Genomic DNA, 22,736 nt, shown 5'->3' with positions numbered 1-22,736 from the left:
ACCAATCTACTTGTTTCTGAGAGAAATGCCAATTGTTCTACTGTCTAAAAGTTCATGAGGCTAAAAAGAGAATCAAGCAGGCATCAACTTCTAATGCTAAGGGCTGAACAGCCATAAAACAGTCTGATCCAGTAGGACTCCAGGCCCTTGACTGCACTGATGGGAAAGGCATTTAGGTTTAGGCAGACTGCAAACTTGTGTCTGAGGTTAGAGGAAGAGAGATATTCCCAAATGGATGACATCTATACTGAGAGAGGGAAGACACAAGAAAATTATAGAAAAATCCTAATTAACAAACTGAACACTAGCTGAAGCCTTATTACCAAGGACAGACAGAAGAAATGACTTCACCAAAACGTGACTGGTAGGGAGCGTGAAGATGCAAGGGAGCTGGCTGGGCTCGCACAGGTGGTAGCTAGAGTTCTAAAGGGATATTTCAGTGACTGGGGAGTTCCCCTTAATAAGTGTGGGATCTAATCCCCAAGCTGGGCACCCCAGCCTAGAGCACCAGAACCAGAAAAAGAACCCAAATAACATTTGACTGTGAAAAGCAGTAGAGTTTCTGTCTTCCAGGGAGAGATGGCTAGAGTTGCAGAGAGCCTATTAAAGGGCCAATACAAAAAATTCCATTTGCAGCCACTTACCCTGGGCTCCAGCAGTGGTAGGGCAGTTTGGACTAGAGCCACATAAGGAGAGTCTGGGGTTGGTGGCTCTAGGGAGAGAGCCAAAAGATTAGCTGCAAGGATCCTTGTGGTCAGTCACTCCCCATACTGCAGAAGCTACCTTTCTCAGGCAGAGCCCTCCCCTTCATGCAACATCAGTCTCAGGGGAAACAATAGTCCCATCTACAGGAATCCTTCTTGGCCCACCCTGTGGAGCTTAAGCCGGGCTGCTGAGGAGTACAGCTGAAGTCATTTTCAATGATTAAGCCTAACAGAAAGCCTGCAGGCAGAGGCAGATCTCTTGGAGCTTTGAAACTTTAGCAGACTCTCCACTGGGCCCAGTGGTAGTAAAAGCCAGACTTGGTGCACAGCTGTTCTTTCTACACACATCCAGGCCCAGCAAAGGGATCCACAAACTGTGAATCACTGACAGCTTCAAACAGGTTGCCCAGGGCCAGTAACAGGCAGCATTGGACATAGGACTGAATCAGAATCTTTGCAGATCTACCTAATACACAGAAACAAAGATGAGGAGGCAGCCAAAATGGGAACACAAAGAAACAGGCCCCAAATGAAAGAACCAGAGAATTCTTCAGAAGAAGAGCTAAATGAAATGGAGGCAAGTAATTGATCAGATATACAGTTTAAAATAATGATTATAAGGATGCTCAACAGCATGAAAAAGTCATAGAAACCATTCAAAAGGACCAGTCAGAAATAAAAAAAATGTAATATCTGAAATAAATAATACACTGGAAGGAATAAAAGGTAGGTTAGATGAAGCAGTGGATTGAATCAGTGATTTAGAAGACAAGGTAGAATACACAATACACAAGCAGAGCAGCAAAAAGAAAAAAAAATTAATAAGGAGAGTTTAAGGGACCTTTGGGACAAATATGAAATCTAACAACATCCATATTATGGGGACATCCATATCTCACTTTCAAGGAGAAAGAAAGTGAGCAAGGGATTGAAAATCTGTTTGAGGAAATAATGACTGAAAACTTCCCTGACCTGGTGAAGGGAAAAGATGCATAAGTCCAGGAAGTGCAGAGAGTCCCAAAACAGACCCAAAGAGGCCCACACCAGGATACATCATAACTGAAATGGCAAAGCTTAAACACAAGAAGGGAATTTCAAAAGCTGCAAGAGGAAAACAGTACTTATCTACAAGGGAGCTCCCATTAGACTGCCATCTGCTTCAGGACAGAATGGACTAGCATGAAATATTTGAGGTAATGAAAAGCAAAGACTTAACAACCAAAGCTACTTTACCCAGCAAGGCTATCATTTAAAATTGAAGAAGAAATAAAGAGCTTCCCAGATGAGAAAAAGCTAAAGAAATTGGTTACAACCAAACCAATTTGCAACAAATGTTAAAGGGCTTAATGTGATACAAAAGACCAATGAATCCAAAAGCTGGTTCTTTGAAAAGATAAACAAGAATGAGAAACCTTTAACCAGAATCATCAAGAAAAAAATAAAGAGGCCCAAATAAATATAATCAGAAATGAAAGAAGAGAAATAACAACTGACATCAAAGAAATATAAAGGATTGTAAGAAAATATTAGGAACAACTATATGCCAACAAATTGGGAAACCAGGATGAAATGGATAAATTCCTAGAAACCTACAATTTCCAATAATAAATCAAGAAGAATCAAGATTCTTAATAGACAGATTACACCTAGTGAAACTGAAACAGTAATCAAAAAACTTCTTACAAACAAAAGCCTTGGACTGGATGGCTTCACAGGTGAATTACCCAACATTCTGAGAAGAACTAATACTTCTCCTTTTCAAGCTATTCCAAAAAAATTCAAGACAAGGGAGGATTCCCAAGCTCATTTTACAAGGTCAGCATTATTTTAATTTCAAAATGAGATAAAGACACTACAAAAAAAAAGAGAGAATTATAGGTACATATTCCTGATGAACATATATGCTAAAATCCTCAACAAGATATTAGCAAACCAAATACAGCAACATACAATAATCAAGTGGGATTCATTCTGGAGATGCAAGTTTGGTACAGTGTTCACAAATCAATAAATGTGGTTCACCACATAAACAAAGTAAAGGATATAAACCACATGATCATATCAAAAGATGCAGAAAAAACATTTGATAAAATCCAGCACCCATTTCTGACAAAAACTCTCAGTAAAGTGGAAATAGAGGGAACATACCAAAACATAATAAAGGCCATATATGACAAACCCACTGCCAGCATTATACTCAATGGGCAAAAACTACGAAGCGTTCCCCTTAAGATCAGGAACAAGACAGGAATGTCTGCTTTCACCTATCTTATTCAACATAGTACAGGAAGTCCTAGCCACAGCAATCAGACAAAAAGAAGAAATTAAAGCTATCCAAATTGGAAAGGAGTAAGTAAAACTGTCTTTATTTTCAGATGACATGATATTGTATATACAGAACCCCAAAGAGTCCACCAAGAAACTACTAGAACTGATAAATGAATTCAGCAAAGTAGCAGGATACAAAATTAATATTCAGAAATCAGTTGCATTTTTATATACCAATAATGAAGAAACAGAAAGGAAAATTAAGAAAACAATCCTATTCATAACTGCTTCAAAAAGAATAAAATGTGTAGGAATAAGCCTAACTAAGGATGTAAAACAACAGAGAAAGCCAAAGAAAAGAAAGTAGTACATGGGCGGTAAAACATTAAGTTGGAAGGGAACTAGCATCCTTGCAAGAGGAAACAAACATTTCTCGTGTTTTGAACATTGCTTGTTGTTACAGGTTGAATTGTGGCCCTCGTCAAATATATGTGTAAGCCATAACCCCCAGAGCCTGTGAATGGACTTGACTATTTGGAAATAGTGTTTTTGCAGACAAAATCAAGTTAAGAAGAGGTCTTTAGGGTGAGCCTAATCCAACATAACTGATGTCCTTATGAGAAGACCGACATTTGGACACAGACACACAGGGAGAACAGACACCACCTGAACACACACAGACACACAGACACAAAGAAAAGATGGCCACATGAGAACAGAGGCAGGGACTGGAGTCAAGCCACCACAAGCCAGGGAATGCCCAGAGTTAGCAGAAGCTAGAAGCGAAGAAGGATCATCTCCTATATGACCTTTTTATTTTTCACATATTTACTATTTTTTATTTTTTTATTTTAATCATTGTTCAAATACAGTTTTCTCCCTTTTACTCCCATTCCAGCCTACCCACCCAACCCTCCCTACCACCCTCCCCCTAGTTTTTGTCCATGTGTCCTTTAAATTTGTTCCTGTAAACCCTACCCATTCTCCCCTGAAATTCCCTCTTCCCTCCCTTCTGGTCACTGTCAGTCTGTCCTCTATTTCAGTGATTATTTACTATTTTGATATCACATACTAATATTAGAGATGTATACTTTCCAAATTATTAATTGAACATTTTGGGAAATTAACAAACATTTAAATTGTAGCCTCTAAGTGAATGAGTGGGTAAATCAAGTATTACTATGAAATTTAGGCTAGGAGTAGATTCTTTAAAAGATCCAATGAAATTTTCAGGTAATCTTTATTAGTAAGTGAATAGACACATGGGCACACACAATTATTGATGCTTTCATAAAGTCATTCAATACCCTAGCCTTCCCAATCTTACTTTTCCAGTGCCTTATCTTCTTCAATCTAGAATTCAATCATAGTATCTTCTTAAAACATAAACACTCATGGTCAGGTAATAACTACTATATATTTTCTTCTCTTCCTTAGGATAAATTCCTACAAGTGGATTATTGGTCAATAAAGAATATTTCATAATGTTCAGTATATATTAGGGCTTTTCCACATATATGTTTAACCAGCATTATCCGAAGACCAATTATTTGTTAATCCCTGTATTCATGTGTACACCTCACTTTCTACATTCCAAGCTTTTTTATTTTGGACAGGTTCTGATTTAAAACAGATGTAATTAAAAAGCATTTTTTTAAATTTATAAGTTTAAGGTAAAGGATGAGTTTTTTATGAGTTTATAAAAGTAAAGGATGCATTTTGGTGTAAAACCTTAGTATTTGTAACACCCACTCCTAGTGCCAAATTTAAAAATACATATATAGATATTGTCATTCAATCCACCACCAAATGTTGCAGAACAGCTAACTGCAAGGCTCACTAAGAATTTAAAATGTAAGAACAAAGAATATTCAACAAACATCCTATAGAACTCAACTCTGCCACACTTTCAAGTCTTCAGTAAGTGAGGTTCATCAGTATTTTGTAATCAGGGTCATGGACTTCATAGGCAAAGAGAGACAGAGGTGATTTAATTAACTTCTCACCATGGCTTACAGCTGAGCCAGACCAAACCAATACATGCAGAAATGCTGTCACATTACTCTTTAAAATGGCAAACAACTTAGATCTCATTACCTCCCCCTGGTAACCTGTTCAGGTATTTATTACCATAATTGGTCCTCCTCAGTATCTACCTTTAAACCCACTCCAAAAATGCACAATTGTTTATAGTTTTATAGGAAAGTCATCCAGCTGTAACACCAGATTTACTACTTCTGTGTGAGGGCTCAAAGACATACCAGTAGCCAAATAAGACTGAGGTTCTTCACACCCACACGTAATATGTTTTAAAGAGCTGAATCTGAAAGTCTCTGCTGCCAAAATACATCAAGTAGGCTGACTCTGAACTCACCATTCATTCCATCACACTTTGAATTTCCAACATTAAAGCAGGATGTTTTCATGTTGCCAGGAAGGACATTCCACCATTTATATTCAAAGCCAAGTGCCGGCTCTGTTCCTGCTGGGCATGGTCTACATTCTACAGGAGACAGGTGGGGTGAACAATCACAGTTAAACTTCATCTCCATAACTTCCACTTCCTCTGTTTAAAGCCCTGCTAAATTTTAGTTAGTAAAGACGGAAGTGGGAAGAAGAGATATTGAGCCACCCATTTCCTTAAGAATTAATAACGATTTCAAAATTAATCTAGAAAGAAAAATAATTCTGGATATATTATACACATGCATACTTCTATGAAAAAGGAAGGGGCAAATACAAAATCTTTAAAAATAATTTTCTCCTTCATTTTTGAGAGTAACTGCTAGTATTAAATTCTACTCTACATGAATAGTAACTCGGAAACAAGTTCTCTTACGTGTGATTTAAGAATCAGTACTATCCACTTCATGAATAAGGAAATATTTCACACTCCCTATTGGTTATTAAATGGAACAGAAAATCATGCATGCCATTTAATCATTGAATAATTATTTGAAATTCAAAATATTGGCTATGTTAAAAAACTGATACTGGGAATTGATGGCTATGGGAAGAGTTAAGGTTTTTGAATAAACCTGATTTAAATCAACATCTGCATTATTGAAATGGAAGTCTTTTCTAACCATTTTTTTAATTTACCCAAGACACTTTGCATTATCACATCAGTAAGGGAAGGGGTAGGGAGAGAAAATCTTCACTGAACAAACAGTTCCTGGTAGCAAAGTACTGCAGGAAACATTTTTATTATACATAACCTGCTCTGTGATGATGAGCTAGACATTATTACCTGCAATTTTACAGATGAGAAAATTGAGGTTCAGAAGGCTGGAGTAACTTAGATAAATCACACTATTTGTAGCCTGCAGGGTGTGGACTCACACCCAGGTCAATTTGACTCCCGAGTCCTTTTTATGTTCTCTCTCAGAGGCTCTGAATATTAAATATCTGGAATGGCTATATTCAAGTAAGAAACCCATGACTAAAATGTACTGTAATCTTTGTCTACCAAAATTAAAACAAATTCTGTAACCACTTTCTATATTAGTTGGTCAGTACTAAAATTTTCCCAACTACACACTTTGAAACAATTTAGTTAGGGACTATAATATGCCATATGATCAAAATGAGCAATTTTTGATATTATTGTAGCATAGAATGTGATTTATTACTTCAAAGCTGAATTAGAAGACATTATATTTTATGCTTATATCGATATATGTGTACACATACACTGTAAGAGAAGTGCTTATCCTTAATCACGTAATATGGTGCAATTTCTTATCAGTATCCAAAGGCTGAGTCACCTCATTAAGGCTGCATTACACAAAATGCCATCAAAAGCTATCCTTATGATATGTTAAATAAGCCACTGCAGTCTCGTGATGCCATTATTATATTTCTCAACGCTGCTTCAGTCTGAGAAAAGTACGTTTTAACAAAGAATTGTTTCCTAAGAACAATTTGGAGCAAAGAAGTCACAGTAGTCCAAAAAGATTATTGTGCTAAAGGTCCAATTATTGGACCAACTGATATCCTACCCTTTGTTCCATCTGAAAACGTCCCAGGAGGGCAGGGATGGCAAGAAGACGATCCATTGTTATAAAATCCAGGGTTGCAAGGCGGACAATCCTTCTTCTCTCCAGAAGGGGGCAACCTAATAGCATCTGTGAGATCTTCCCGGCAGATTTTGGGCTCTATCCACTTGTACATTATCTGCGTCTGCAAAAAAGGCCTGTAAGTCATCTAACAGCCTTTATGCGCTTTAAACTTCCAATAACACAAATGTAAAACTGACAGCCTAGAAAATTCCAAATAGTAGCAGAATAGAAGGGCCAAATAAAGACAATCCAAAACATCAGTAACAAAATGAGATGAAAAGAAAAAAACTTTAGTGGGAAAATGGCTGTTATTTCCAAGTATTTTTACCCGAAGCTACAGGTGGCTTTACCTCATACTTAGCACATTCCTCATCATGAAATTCTTCTTTAAAATACAGATAACATGGTTATAGCCCTTACTCTTCTATCCACTCACTCACCTTATTCCTCTACCAACATAAGTCTATGCAGAGGCATTTTCATTTTGAGACCTGCACTGCTCTCTTCCTTCCCTCAACCACAGCACCTATCACCAGGCTTTCCACATAGTGATCACCGCCCCCCCTCCAAAAAATACAATTATTTTTTAAAAGAATATATATAGCTTCACATTTTAATCATGTTATTTCATAGACAATGGTAGTAGCCCTCTATGTCTTTTCCAGTATCCTGATATTACTCCAAGATCTATAGCAAAATATTTCCTTCTGACGATTCCAGGTCCTCTTGCTTGTGTGCCGAACATCAGGATTGAGACAGCTCTGGGCTTCCGGGCAAGACGTCAAGGTAGGTAGATATGGTACTCACACCTTCCCAGACCACATCAATATTACAACAAAACTACAGAATAACCATCATTCATAATGCCCCACACCAGGTCCCAAGTACACGGTCCCAACCTGGAAAGAGAAGTTCTTATAATTTCTGGCTGTGAGAACCAGTCGGCGTTGTGCCTAAGTGAGACAGAGGGCTTCCAGAGTGCCAGGCATTCCTCCTAAAGGGCCTGTGGACGGACGTACTCAAACTCACTCACTCTGAGCTCCAGCACTGGGACAGCAGCTCAAAAGACACCAGGGACATACGGAGAAAAACTGAATTGTCTGGTTCTGGGGTGAGAGGTGGAAGGGCAGCTTTCTCCCCGACATAAGTGCTGGCAGAAGCCATTGTTCCTTTATTGAGCCCTCCCCGTGAAGGTGTAGGCTGACACTATATCTGAGTCACCATCAACCTGACAAACACTGCCCTAGTGATTCCCTGAGACCCTGCCCCACCCAACTGGTGGGCATGCCCAAGCCACTTCCAGTGGTTTTTCCATACAAATGTTGTCTTGGCTCATGCTACACACTTCCCTAAAATCTATAAAAGCTTGACAAACTCCATAGCTCTTGCTAAGTGGCCCCAGGCCCAGCACTAGTGGCAGGCAGCCTCAGTTTGAAGCCTTGCCTTTCTGGGGCACCTCCCAGACAAAGAAAAGTAGCAGTCATCTTCAGATCACGTTACAGTTCATGAAGGGCAGCCCCAAGTAGGACACAGGAGGTGACTGAACATGGCCTGTACCTCCAACAAGGGCCCGGGGCCAGCACCCCTGGTGGCCAGCTTCAGACCATGCCAGAGTGCCTTCACAAGCAACACACTCAAGGGATGGACTTAGCAGGCATCAGAGCTTCACTGAAGTGAGCTCTGCTCCATGGGGTCAGCCCCCACACAGCAGATCCTCCACTGTAGTCCAAACTGGTCCTTGTAGCCAACTGACTTGGGAGTCAATCCCTCCCATTGATGTACCAACAGCAGTCAAGGCTTAACCACAATAGAAGGGTTCACACAGCCCAAACAGGGGTGCACTCGGAGGTCCTGGGTGACTAGGAAGGCTGTGTTGCCGGGCCTTACAGGACACCTACTATATAAGGCCACTCTACCCAGACTGGGAGACACAGCAGATCTCCCCAATACACTGATTTTTCAACTAGTATGCAACAAAAAATTGGTGTGCCACAAGAATATTTAAAACATGCAATACCTGACTATTTAGTCAGGGGCACTGACCTCGTCTCCCTCAGATCATCAATTAAAAAATTACAATAGCCAACACAACAGCCATCCAGTGTGAATAAACCCAACTTATATCTATTTTTCATGTAAGATCAGCAAAAAATATATTTTTGGTGTGCCACAGAATTTTAGTAATTACTTTATGTGTGCCATGAGATGAAAAGGATTTAAAACTGATGACCATATACACATAAACAAAAACAGAGAGGCAGCCAAAATGAGGAGACAAAGAAACATGTCCCAGATTAAAGGACAGGAGAAATCTCCAGAAAAAGAGCTAAATGAAATGCAGGCAAGCAATTTACCAGATACAGAGTTATAAGGATAGTCAAGAAACTTAATGAAAACTTCAAAGGCATAAACAAGGACATAGAATCCATTAAAAAAGGTACAATAAATGAAATGAAGAAGACACTAGAAGGAATTGGTATATTAGATGAAGCAGAGGATTGAATGAGCAATTTGGAAGACAAGGTAGCAGAAAACAGAGTAGTAAAAAGAAAAAATAATGTTTAGAGAATGAGGATAGTTTAAGACTTCTTGAGACAACATCAAACGTAACAACATCCACATCAAAAGGTACCAGAAGGAGAAGAGAGATAGCAAGAGACTGAAAACCTGTTTGAAGAAATAATGACTGAACATTTCCCTAACCTGGTGAAGGAAAAAGACATTCATGTCCAGAAAGTACAGAGAATTCCAAACAAGAGGAACCCAAAGAAGTCTACACTGAGACACATCATAATTAAAATAAAAGCACCAGAAGAAAAGCAGTTAGTTACTTACGGGGAGTTCACATGAGACTGTCAGCTGATTTCCCAACAGAAACTTTGCAGACCAGAAAGAATTGGCAGAAAACATTCAAAGTGATGAAAAGCAAAGCCCTACAACAAAGATTACTCTACTCAGCAGAGCTATCATTTACAATCAACAAATCTTTATCTAAAGAGCTCCCCAGACAAGAAAAAGCTAAAGTAGTTCATCACCACCAAACCAATATTACAAGAAATGTTAAAGGGTCTTCTTTAAGAAGAAGAAAAAAGATATAAATAAATAATAAAAACATGAATAATAAAGTGGCAATAAATATATACTTATCAACAATTACTTTAAATTCAAATGGACTAATGCTCCAATAAAAAACATACGATGGCTGAATAGATAAGAAAACAAGGCCCTTTCATATGCTATCTATAAGAGATTCACTTCAGATCAGAACACACACAGACTGAAAGTACAGAGATGGGGGGGGGAAATACATGAAAATAGAAACAAACAAAAACCTATGATAGCAATATCTATACCAGACAAAATAGATTTTAAAACAAGAGACAAAGAAGAACCCAGCAATTATACTTCTGGGTATTTATCTGAAAAAATCAAAAACCCTAAATTGAAAAGAATATACATCCATGTGTTCACTGCAGCATTTTTTACAATAGCCAAGACATAAAAGTACCTAAGAAGAATGGATGAAGAAGTGGTGCACATATACAATGGAGTATGATGCAGCCACAACAAAGAATGAAATCTCACCATCTGCAACAACATGGATAGACCTAGAGGGTCTTGTGCTGAGGGAAGTATCACAAAAAGACAAATGCCATATGATTTCATTTAGATATGGAATCTAAAAAATAAAATAAATGAACAAGCAGGAAACAAACAAACTCACGGATACACAGAACATTTAGACAGTTGCCACATGGGAGGGGGTTTGGGAGGATGGGTGAAAGAGGTGAAGGGATTAAGAAGTAGAAATTGGTAGTTACAGAATAACCACAGGGATGTAAAGTGCAGCATAGGCAATATAATCAACAATATTATAATAACTATGGATGGTGTTAGATGGGTACATTTTTATTGGGGTAATCACTTTGTAATTTATATAAATGTCTAATCACAGCACTGTACACCAGAAACAAAAGTAATATTGTAAGTTAACTGTAACTGAAAAATAATATTTTTTTTAAAAAAGACAGCTTCTAACTTCAAAGCGGGAAGTCTTTTAAACCTTATCTTTTCGTTCTTTCTCGCAAAAGCATACACCACCACCCCACACACAAAACAAAATATAACAAAATAGCTATGACTCAGTGAAACCCAGAAAGTTACCATTTTAAAATTATTCTCTTTTGAGACCAAAACATTAAATGGGTTAGCCATTTCAAAGTAAAATGGATGTTATCAGTGGGGGAAAGCTATTCTAAATGTAAAAAACAAGTTCTTTCATAACTAAATACAGTTTTTTTTAAAGAAATCAATAGCTTCTTTCATTAGACATAAAATCTACTGAGAGTATCTTCCTCCTGGAAAACAACTTCCACAATAATAAGTCTAATATTGAAGCTGAAGAATCAAAATTAAAGGCAATTCTCTATAGCCATTTTCAGTTTATAGAAAATCATGTATAGTAAGCCCTTTTGGCCACTCAATTTTATTCTATTATGGAAAAGTAAACTATCTTTATTTGAAAAAGGATGCTTAAGAAAATGGTTTAAAAGTTATATGTCTCAACAGAATTATAAAATTTTTTTTTCATTTTCCAACTCTCTTTTTGCATTTATTTTATGAGCTACATCATGAAACAATCTAACCAACCACTTCATCTGCCTCTTTCTTACCATCTGTGAAATGATAGCCATTCCTGACAGCTTCCTAAACAGCTGGAAAAATAAGTTAGGTCTTGTATCCATAAGGAGTCCTCAACTCCCCTGGGAAAGGCAATATAAAATTCAGAGAATCTAAGCAAAAAAAAATCATCATATTTGGGGGATCATCTTCTAAATTCTGGCTTAAGTACAGGAAACAACTTTTCAATCCTCACTAATTCACAAATTTGCTGATTTATTTTGACTTTAATTAAAACTGCACTGTGTTGTGTGAGTTACTGCAGTGCTAGGAATAGTTGGTTCCCACATGGCAGTGAGCGCAATTCAGAGGCTGCGCACTGAGGCCTGACCTTGGGGACACACTGTATAATCTCCCTGTCCCCACTTTGGAAGGTCAATATTACAATATTATCCTCAAGTTTATAAATGAGGACACTCCACAAGATCTGTTAAACAACTTGCCCGAAAAAGGTTGTTGAACAGATCTTGAGTTGTTTAACAGATCTAGTAAATGGTAAAGTAAGGTAAGTCAAGGAGAATGGGCGTAGTGAGGGTAAAAATATTAAAATATTGCAAATATGTATTTGAGAGGTCAGCTAACCACATGATTTTCAATCCAAGCACAATAAATGTTTAAAAATTAGCAAATGTGCACCACCTTTACACATTCAAACATTTAGAAGTCAAATTTCAAATTCTCTGTAATACAACTTTTGTTTACAAAGCCTTGCTTCACACAGCAGACTGATTTTGTGCCTTTTTTTCTAATGGGGACAGATGCTTTCAAGTCTAGCTGACTGGGAAAAGCTAATAAGTAATATTAATGATATGTAGCACCAGATGGCTCACAGTGCAGGTGAAATACCAACAATCAACTCACTCTTTGGCAAGTTGAGATAAAATTATAAAATGTTTCATGAAACCAAAACCTTAATAGAGCAAAACTTACCAGATTGCTATTAAGATTGCAGAGGAACTAGTGTCCAAGTATATTTCTATTAAGTGTGAATAAAATAAGCTTATTGATACACATTGATACCCACGGAGGTATCAGTTGGAAGCTGGTTCTTATATTGAAATAAAATTCAAGATGAGGAGGACAAAAATTTAGACAAATTTTGAAACTGAGTTTGTCCATGGTTGCCTGCTTTCCTCCTTCAAATGTCCCTGCACAAATGCACCAAGGCTTTGTGGACTGGCTGAATTCATTATAGATTAATTCCACATGCCTTAAAAGGGCCTACCAACTGTCACTCCAGGCTGACTGCCTGGTGCTTCATGACGTTCCAGCTCAGATGTTCCCAACCAGGCTGTTGCTTGCCTCTGCCTCTCGCAAGCCTTGACCCTTTCTATCTGCAAACCCACTGGGAACTCATCATTTGTCTCTCTTGCAATTACATTCACCACTGCGTCAAGTTTTGCCTATTCCTGGTTTTAAAGCCATGCTCAACATCCACATCTTTTCTAACCACATCTTAAACCCACCCATTTATATATTGGCATTCATGAGGATTCCTTTTTTATGAAGCCTTTGCTGTTATGTCTTTTCCCTGGTTGTAACCTACTTGTCTCCTTTCTAAATGTGTAGAGGCCTGGGTTCTCTTCTTCCTCTATGTGGAAGACACCATCAGGATTTGACATTGTACTGGAAATTCTAGCCAGAATTTTAGGCAAGAAAATGTTCCAAAATTAGATTGGGATGAATATACTGAAAACATTGAATTGACACTTAAAGTGGATATATGATATGGAATCAGAATTGCATCTCAACAAAACTTTTTTTAAAGATTTTAAAGAAGACTATCATAAAATTTTTATTTTAAACAAATTCAGAAATCCCTAGTCACTGAGAAAGGCCATGCTCTTTTCCCATCATCCTAATTAAGAAACAAGTATATTTAACTTGCTAAAATCATATAGGAAGAAAGGCTGATCTAAAACCCATATCCTTTATTAACCTATTTTTAAATGTCTCCTGTGTCTTACTCCTGCTATAAGACTCGGAAGTACTGTGTTACAGACCTTTAGCACTTGGACTACTTTATAATACTGAGGTTTGCTAAAGGCCAAAGAAAAGTGCCAGATAATCTGACACCAAAACACTAGCAAACCCCCTATGATCCATCTGTTTCCTAGACTTTAAGATGAAGATGTTGCAGGTCAAACATCTCCTCTCAAGAAGGTTTCCTTCTAAAACATCCTTTCCTACTAGGCACTCTTCTAGCCTTGGCAAGAAATCTCATATTTGACAAAACGTGCCATTCCACAACTGAGCAGCTCTACTTGTTAGAAAATCATTACATACCCCTGGGATTTATCTTCTGTAAATTCACCTGATTAGCCCAAATTTTGCCTTGCATAATAACACAGAAAAATCTATTTATTCTTTCCTATGACTTCCCTTCAGATGATTAAACTTACTATTTAAGAAATTATTAGTAAGTACCTACTATGTGTAGAAAAAAGCACTGGAAAATTTTAATACTAATAAGACAAATTGGTGCTCTGGAGGAGATTATATTATAACCCTAAGAAGACAGGTTTACAAACTGCTATAATATAAAGAAGAAAAGTACATGAAGAGGATATATAAGCATCAGATTTGGAGACAGATTTGGGGTAGAATTCCAGCCTTAAGATTTACCAGCTATGACCTTTGAGAAATTATTTAACTAATTTTATTAAGCCTCAGTTTCCTCATCTGCAAACAAGGTAAAATAATATCTAAATTGCACAGCTGATTAAGAAGAGGAATTAGAGGCAATGCTTGAAGACACGCACACACACTGAGGAGCTAAAATACCAATGGTGTTTTTCACAGAACAGAACAAATAATCCAAGAACTTATATCGAACCACAGAGGACTCCGAATAGCCACAGCACTCTTAAGAAAGAAGAACCTGAGTTGTAGGTATCACACTACCTAATATCAAACTACAATACAGGCTATAAATTGAAACAGCATGGTACTGGTATAAAAACAGATACTGAAATCAACAGAACAGAATAGCAGACCCAGAAATAAACCCATACCTATATGATCAATTAATATTTGGCAAAGGAAGCAAGAATATACAATGGGGTAAAGACAATTTATTCAATAAATGGTGTTGGAAAAACTGCACCAATACATGCAAAAAATGAAACTAAAACACCTTCTTGTACCATATATAAAAATAAGCTCAAAATGGATTAATTAGTTAAATATAAGATTCAAAACATAAAACTCCTAGAACAAAACACAGGCAGTTAAACCTCTGACATTTCTCTGAGCAATATTTTTTTCTGCTGTATCTCCATGGGCAAGGGAAACAAAAGAAAAAAATAAGCTAATGGACTAGATCAAACTAAAAAGTTTTTGCATAGCAAAAACCAACAAAACCAAAAGACAACCTACTGAATGGGAGAACATATTTACCAACCATACATCTGATAAGGAGTTAATATCCAAAATTTATAAAGAATAGAGTTCAACACCAAACAAGCAAAAAAAAATAATCCAATTAAAAAGTGCACAAGGAGTTGAATAGATACTTCTCCAAAGAGGACATACACATGGCCAATACAAATATGAGAAGATGCTTCTCATATTTGTGTCACTAATGATCAGAGAAATGCAAATTAAAACCTCATGACATATCATCACCTCACACCAGTAAAGCAACAAAGAAGTGTTGGTGAGAACGTGGGGAAGAAGGCACCCTCATGCACTGGTGGTGGGGTGCAGACTGGTACAGTGCTGTGAAGAACAATGTGGAGGGTCCTTAGAAAATCAAACATAGGACAAGCTTAAAATAAAATTTTTAATTAATTGATTTTTTACAAAGAGTGCATACATTCTGTGAACCTGCCCAGAATCACCCTCTTTTCACTGTGGTAACAGACCCAACCATTTCTGTCTCTGAAGGAACTGACATGTGCAACGCTGACAGAATCGGAGTTACATGTCTGGCCTCCAGAGCCACAAGGACTAGCAGGGGAACTAAGCCATCCGACATGATTAGACCGCATGACTGGACTGAATGGTTGGTCTGAGATGGGCTTGTGGTCCAAGCAAGGCCAATCAGAGTCTTTTCTGAAAGTTTGGTCTGTGCTCCTACAATCAGAAGCTGTGAGGGTGTTGGTGGCTTTCACAGGAAAGAGCCTGCCTGAGATGGAAGTCAAAGAAGCCAAGAATACGCGCAAGAAGGGCAAGAGAAAGTCTTGATGAAATCATTTACTCTATATTGACTTCCCAGTCTCATGAGTCAAGAGCCTTCTGCCCCACCTCCCCCATCCCACTTCTGAAAAGTATTTTTAAAATTCATTAACAGAATTTTATAATTATCCCCAAGTGTGGAAACAAATCTGACACCTTGTGCTCCCACCATTATAAGGAAATGTGCATCCCATCCCATAATGAGGGGCAAAAAAAACACCATATTTTGCCCTGGGATAAAACAGACCTCCCAAAAAGTTACTTTGTTTAGTTCTAGTACTCAAAATGAATAAAACTCTATGGCTTTTGTCTAAGCTGCTGACTGTCTAACAGCCTTATCACCCTGACTTTTGCAAGTTGCTATGAGGCTACTATTGTGGGAATGGCAGACACGTGAGACCTGCTTTTCAACAATGAACAGCTTAATTAAAAACCAAGTATCCTTTGTATTCTTGGGAGGTTTTTTCTCTTTAAATAGCTGATGCATTTTTTATTTGGTGAGTCAGGTCTTCTCAAGCTTGGATTCTCTCGGAAATCTTTTTGGCGAGCAATGTTTCTCTTTCTAAATACTTTTATATCTGAGACTTTAACACAATAAATTTTGATTTTTCTAATCTAACCTCATTGTTCAAGCATACTGGCATCTTTCTCAGTCTTAATTCTGTCATTTTTCCCAGCTTTACTAATTTACAATTTGATATACTTACTTGTTCCTGATGTCTTCATGCAAATTAAGAATTTTAAAATGAAATTCTGAAAGTCATCTAAGCTCATAATCTTCTTTGTATGAGTTGGAATATGTATGAAGCCCTCTATTAAATTTATATTGCTATGGCAAATATATGATACCAACTGTACTCCTAGTTAATATCAACTACATTCCTAGTTTATATCTATTTATTAAACATTTTACATAGAGTTCTTCAATTAGCCATATATCCACTTAGCCATATCATTTAGTCCACAATTCTGTTATCCATAGGAAGATCATGAGAAGCTCTATCAAATACCTTCCTAACACTAAAGATGCCTTCTCTTCATGAATACTTACCCATTATCACTGGTTAACATTCTTTTGATCTCAAATCTCAAGCACTGAATCTGTGCATGGGCTTGTATACAGCTATATGAGTGTACCTCAATGTATATAAAAAGTGGGTTCTCAGCATTCTTTGAAAACAAAGCATACATGAAAAGTTAACCCACTACTGTGAAACCATACCAATTCTAGCACTAGCCTGTGTCCTTAGCTGCGTTTAATGCAGCTTCCTGCCCAGAGCCCCACATTCCAGTCACACCCACATCTCCATAGTTCTTCAGACTCCCCATACCCCCTCCCACACCAGTTCTTCACCATCCTGCTCCTTCTTCCAGAAATGCTCTCTCCCAAGCTCTTGCCTAGGTTTTATACAGAGCTCTGAAACCTCTGCAGACTAGGTCAGATCCACATAAAACTCAAGATTTCTCTGCAAAAGTACTGATCACAATTGGAAATAATAGTTCTTTTCTTTACTATCTTTTCCTGTAAAGTCTAGACCAGTGGTACTCAAACTATTAGGTTCCTGGCCCAGCAGAATCAGAATCACTTGGGAACTTCTTCAAAATGTAAATTCTCAGATCCAGCCCTAGATCTACTGAAACAGACGGTTTGGGACAGAAACCTCCAGGCGAGTCTGATGCACACAAAAGTTTAACAACCTCTGCTCTACAATTCGTACAGACATTTACATTCTTCCACCTATCCTAAGCTCTGCCCTCATCACCCACCACTTTGTAGCAGCCAGTGCTCAGTAAAATTCACTGAATGAATGAACGAATGAGTAGGTACTCCACATTTTTCATGACATTAATGAGAGTCTCTTAATCAGGATAAGAATGGTTCCAGCTAACAACTAAAATTCCCCTCAAAAAACATCCCCAGTAGTCAGGAACCAATCAAATAACTAAGCTTCAAAATGAACAGAGAAACTTGTAACATTTCTGTCATATAAAGTATAATGTTCAAAGTCTGTATAGCACAGTAGCCACTTCACCTGATGATCCTCTCTCTAAACAAGGGGAAAATAAGATCAAAGACAGGCAGTCATTGAACAACCTGGGAAACATCACTAAACCAACAGCAAATCACCAGGGCACTCCAAACAAGATGAAGTCTTTTTTAAAAAGGTGAAACCAGAACAAATGAAAATGTTGGAACCAACAAAAACCAAAAACATTCAAATTCACATGCCTAATCTATACTTTCACTATATGTTATTTAATTAAATTCCCATTGCTTTTGTTTACTACTGAAGTTAGGAAGTTTTATCTTGAAATAAGTTTTAAATCACTTTTTAAAGAATCACTGAGTTTATGGAGTGCTATTCCATTGTTTTGCTCTGTAACAAAACCAGGTTCAGAGTTCACCTAGATCAACAGAAAAACATATGTTGTGTGTATGTGTACACAACACGCCTGTGGGTGCACATGTGTGCGCATATGTGTGTGTGCTCTGCGCATTCTACATATATTATACAGCCTCACTTCCTTTAGGCCCAAGTCAACTAGATTTTGTCACACCACTCATTGACATAATAAAAATATGACTCCTAAATATTTTTATTATAGCAAAAACAGATTCACTTTTATATTCGATCTCATTCATTTAAGCTTCAGTAATGCTGAAGTATTAGTTATTATATAGAATTTAATTGCCTTTACTTATTAATAAGGCAAGTTCATCTAGGAAAACCTTAAATAAAGGAACATTATTCCAAATTACTTCAGCCCACTTAGTGGCTCTCTACATATATTTTCTAAGTAAAAACAGCTCATACTCGGCCATTATTGTGGGACCATCAAGATCTTACTTCATAGTGCCTTGTCATTTAGAGCTGTTAGTCTGAATTACTGTTTTTATTAAAAATAATAGGAGCACTTCTAATTACTGAAATTTTCCACCAATTTAAACTGGCCTTCCCTCAAATTATTCTGCATTCGTAAGTACTTCAGATACTAGAATGCAGATAGTAGAGTGGACTTGTCTTAGGCATTCAAAAGTAAATTCCTTTAAAAAGTACTTAAGGACTAAGAATAAGAACAATAACCATACAAAAACTGTAGATCCAGACCTCAGGATAAAAACTTAAGGAAATAAAGAAATACTGACAACTATGTATATTTTCCAAACTAGGTCAAGAAATTAAATGCCATGATTGCAAAGATGCAAACACACTGAAAGAATGCTCCATCATAGCTGCTGTAATCTCAGTTTTTCCCACGGAAGAGGCTGGTACAGCTGACACTTTTTAAATAAGAGAATGGCAGGTCAACTGCAGAGCTTGTGGGTGCATTTTCCCTCTGGCTCAGTGTGGTTTATATGGTAATTACCTTGCATTTTCTAAAGGCAATTACACAGTCATCTGCCATAACTAAATTAGCCAATGGCTTGCATGGCTTTTCTATTGCCAAAGCCTACTGAGAAACCAAACAAAGAGAAGTTACAGGATAGGACAGGTCCCCAAATAAAGTCATTATCTTCAGCATCCTTTATTGTTGCATTATAACACTGATGAAATGCTACAGGTGCTTAACCTATGGTAAAAGTAGTTTGGTTACATGTCTCTTCACTCAGTCTCAAAACCTATCACCAATGTGAAGACTTACTATGTGGTCTCAGGACACAATTTAAAAATATGCTTCTCCTGATGTTATTATTTTTTAAAACATCTAACTGTTTAAAATGGCAGTAATTTATCGAGCACTCAATATGCACTGCATGGGAACCTTACGTTGACTATCTTACACTCTCAGAACAGCTTCATGAAACAGGAACAGAGCCCTGGCTTGTATAGCTCAGTGGATTGAGCGAGGGCTGCAAACCAGGCATCACAGGTTTGATACCCAGTCAGGGCACATGCCTAGGTTGCAGGCCATGGCCCCCAACAACTGCGCATTGATGTTTCTCTCTCTCTCTTTCTCTCTCCCTTCCCTCTCTAAAAATAAATAAATAAAATCTTAAAAAAAAAAGAACAGATATTATCACTACTTTAAAAATGAAAAAACTGAGACTTAGAAATAGCAAATAACTTGCCCACAGCACTAATTAGTAGATTGGAAAATCAAAGCCAGGAAGGCAGGCTTCAGAACATAAATTATTGAATATCCTCTGCACTACTTTACATACACATGTTATAAATCAGCTCATTGAACTCTCTCATCCACAAATTAGAGTCTGACAACTTGGGAAGAGGATTGAATAGATATGAAATGGAGCCCACTGAACACTGCCAGTACCTTTCCATCTCCGTCACACGGAGTGTGGATCTGAAAGTAGTCTTTTGTGGTACAGGGTGGGCGCTCCACACACTCACTGGACCCTTCCTCTGCAACAGAAAAATGCATTTCGAAAATGAGTCAATTCCTGTGTGACTCTAGGAAAGGGGAAAACCAAAACAAACACATACAAAAGACAAGAAGGAAAAGTAACTTTACAGAGGAATTTAGGTAGGACTAGCTTAGCCTAAAGAAGGTGAGGGCTCACATTTTTATTTTCACTGGAGCAGTAAGTGTGCCCAGGACACACAGGGGGCAGACCATCATTTTTCCAAAAAGACATGATTTATTCTGTTATCATTACAATTGTAACTTTGGAATAAATTAACAGTTTCTAAATATATCTCTATGCCCACAAATCATCTAAAAGTACAGCATGAATCTAGATTAGTGTAAGCACAGCCAAACAGTTACTTGTGGAGCAAAAGGGAAAGTCATGCAGAAAAGGGCAGAAGAAGTCATTTTTATCCATTCAATGCTGATTCACTTCAGCACTTTGGTGTCTGTTCGTCCCATTGTTCTTGCCCCACTTATGTTTGACTTCTGCTTATGACTATACACAGACAAATGGAAATTTAAAAAGAAAAGAATGAAGGGCATAAGCTGGCAGAGACCAGACCTACCTGAAAACTGGGAGTCCTCTGCACACTTGATGCATTCTTTGGCTCCCTTCTCAGAGTAGGTGTTCCTGGGACACACTTGGCAGTTGAACGACCCTGGCTTGTTGCTGAAGGTGCCTGGCTTGCATGGAAAGCACTCTGATGTGTACGCCACCCCTGCGGGGCAATGACAAACAGAGGGTAGGGGCGAGGACCCAACAACAGCAAGCAAATCAGCACCTTTTTGCAGCTTCTACCAGAAGTGAGAGAGAATTACTCACAGTAGGTTTCTGCCCAAATCCTTTATCTAATTACACCAAAAATGTGTTTGCTGCATGCAAGGAACTGAGACTGATACTGAATAAAACACACTAAGAAAAGCAAACAAACAGGAGATCGACATTTCTTTTTTTGCCATTTTTTAAAATTTTAATTGCTGTTCAAGTACAGTTTTCTGCCTTTTACTCTCATCCCAGCCCACCCCCTCAGCCTCCCCACCTCCTTCCCATTCTCACCCCCCCCCCCCCCAGTTTTTGTCCATGTGTCCTTTATCCTTGTTCCTGGAAACCCTTTACCTTTTCTCCCTGAAATTCCCTCCCCTCTCCCCCTGGTCACTGTCAGCCTGTTCTCAATTTCAGTGTCTTTGGTTATATTTTGCTGTTTGTTTGTTTTGTTGATCAGGTTCCTGTTAAAGGTGAGATCACATGATATTCGTCTTTCACTACCTGGCTTACTTCACTTAGCATAATGCTTTCTAGTTCTATCCATGCTGTCATGAAGGGTAGGAGTTCCTTCTTTCTGCTGCATAGAATTCCACTGTGTAAATGTACCATAGTTTTTTGATCCATTCATTTACTGATGGGCACCTAAGCTGCTTCCAACACTTGGCTATTGTAAATTGTGCTGCTATGAACATTGGGGTGCATAGGTTCTTTTGGACTGGTGTTTCAGGGTTCTTAGGATACAATCCTAGCAGTGGAATTGCTGAACTGACATTTCTTAGAGGTACAGTAACTGTATAAACTCATTTGTCAAAAGACAACTCCATGAACTTACAAGCAGACTAAACTCTAAGGTCCCACCTATTCTATAAGCTACCATTTTCTCTGATCTCTGCAGCTGCCTGTTTGTTTTCTTTTTATCATCTGCTCACTAAGTCACAGACAGAGCTTTTCTCCTGGTTTGTAATTCCATATTTTGCCAGAAGATGTCGCTATGACTGATTATTAATAGTGAGGATCCCAGGAACAAGCACACTTTTAAAACATTAAAATACCAGCCAAACTTTAATAAAGGAGAATCACTACTTTAGTTAGAAGTAGCCCTGAGAATGAATAATGCTGGGGTTTACTAGCCACTTTCCTGGGCCACAAAGGCCTAGCTGGTTCAAAAGAAGCACAAGAGATTTATCAGACAGGCCACGATGTTTATTTTATTTTTATTTTTATGGATACAGCAGCAATCTGAGTAAGCTCAGGGACTGGTACAAATGAATAACAGGCTTATTCATTTAACAAAGATGTTTTTCTTTTATTTAAAGGCACTTAAAATTGTCATCATGTTTACTTTTTCACCCAGATTAAACAATTCAGTTTCAGGGCACAAAACAAAACAAAAACAAAGAGCCAGTCAACTTGCCAGGAATAAAACCAAGACCTCTAGGTCTATATGACAGCTAACATATTAGTTTCTGTCCCATAAACCCTTGACCCAGTCAAACCAAAAATTCAATCAATATTTTAACTCAATATAAAATGTGATAGCTGACTACTAAAACAGATTGCTATGAAATACCTTCAATTGTGATATTTTTTACCAAAACTGGTTTGACTGCCTTAGAACCCATAAGGATGCCAGTAGTTCTCCAATATAATATGTTTGTGCCAGATTTTAGCATTACCTGGAAGGAAAAACACAAGACACTCAGGTCA

The 22,736-nt window shown here is 37.8% G+C and overlaps 1 protein-coding gene across 3 annotated transcripts in view; it reads right to left on the bottom strand.

The window, feature by feature from the left end:
• ELAPOR2 (endosome-lysosome associated apoptosis and autophagy regulator family member 2) overlaps positions 1 to 22,736 on the bottom strand; it is a 184,453-nt gene that overhangs the window by 50,551 nt on the left and 111,166 nt on the right. For all 3 annotated transcript variants that reach the window (XM_028526179.2, XM_036010671.1, XM_036010672.1), the window contains 5 exons: positions 22,600 to 22,705; positions 20,830 to 20,982; positions 20,168 to 20,256; positions 6,974 to 7,154; positions 5,347 to 5,475 (listed from right to left, as the gene is read on the bottom strand). In XM_028526179.2, coding sequence (XP_028381980.1) covers positions 5,347 to 5,475; positions 6,974 to 7,154; positions 20,168 to 20,256; positions 20,830 to 20,982; positions 22,600 to 22,705 — 658 coding nt within the window. The remainder of the gene's footprint in view (positions 1 to 5,346; positions 5,476 to 6,973; positions 7,155 to 20,167; positions 20,257 to 20,829; positions 20,983 to 22,599; positions 22,706 to 22,736) is intronic.

Source organism: Phyllostomus discolor, chromosome 10, assembly GCF_004126475.2.
Source record: "Phyllostomus discolor isolate MPI-MPIP mPhyDis1 chromosome 10, mPhyDis1.pri.v3, whole genome shotgun sequence".
Lineage (NCBI taxonomy): Eukaryota > Metazoa > Chordata > Mammalia > Chiroptera > Phyllostomidae > Phyllostomus > Phyllostomus discolor.
Note: the sequence above shows the minus strand (reverse complement) of the source record. Positions and strands in the feature narration are given on the sequence as shown.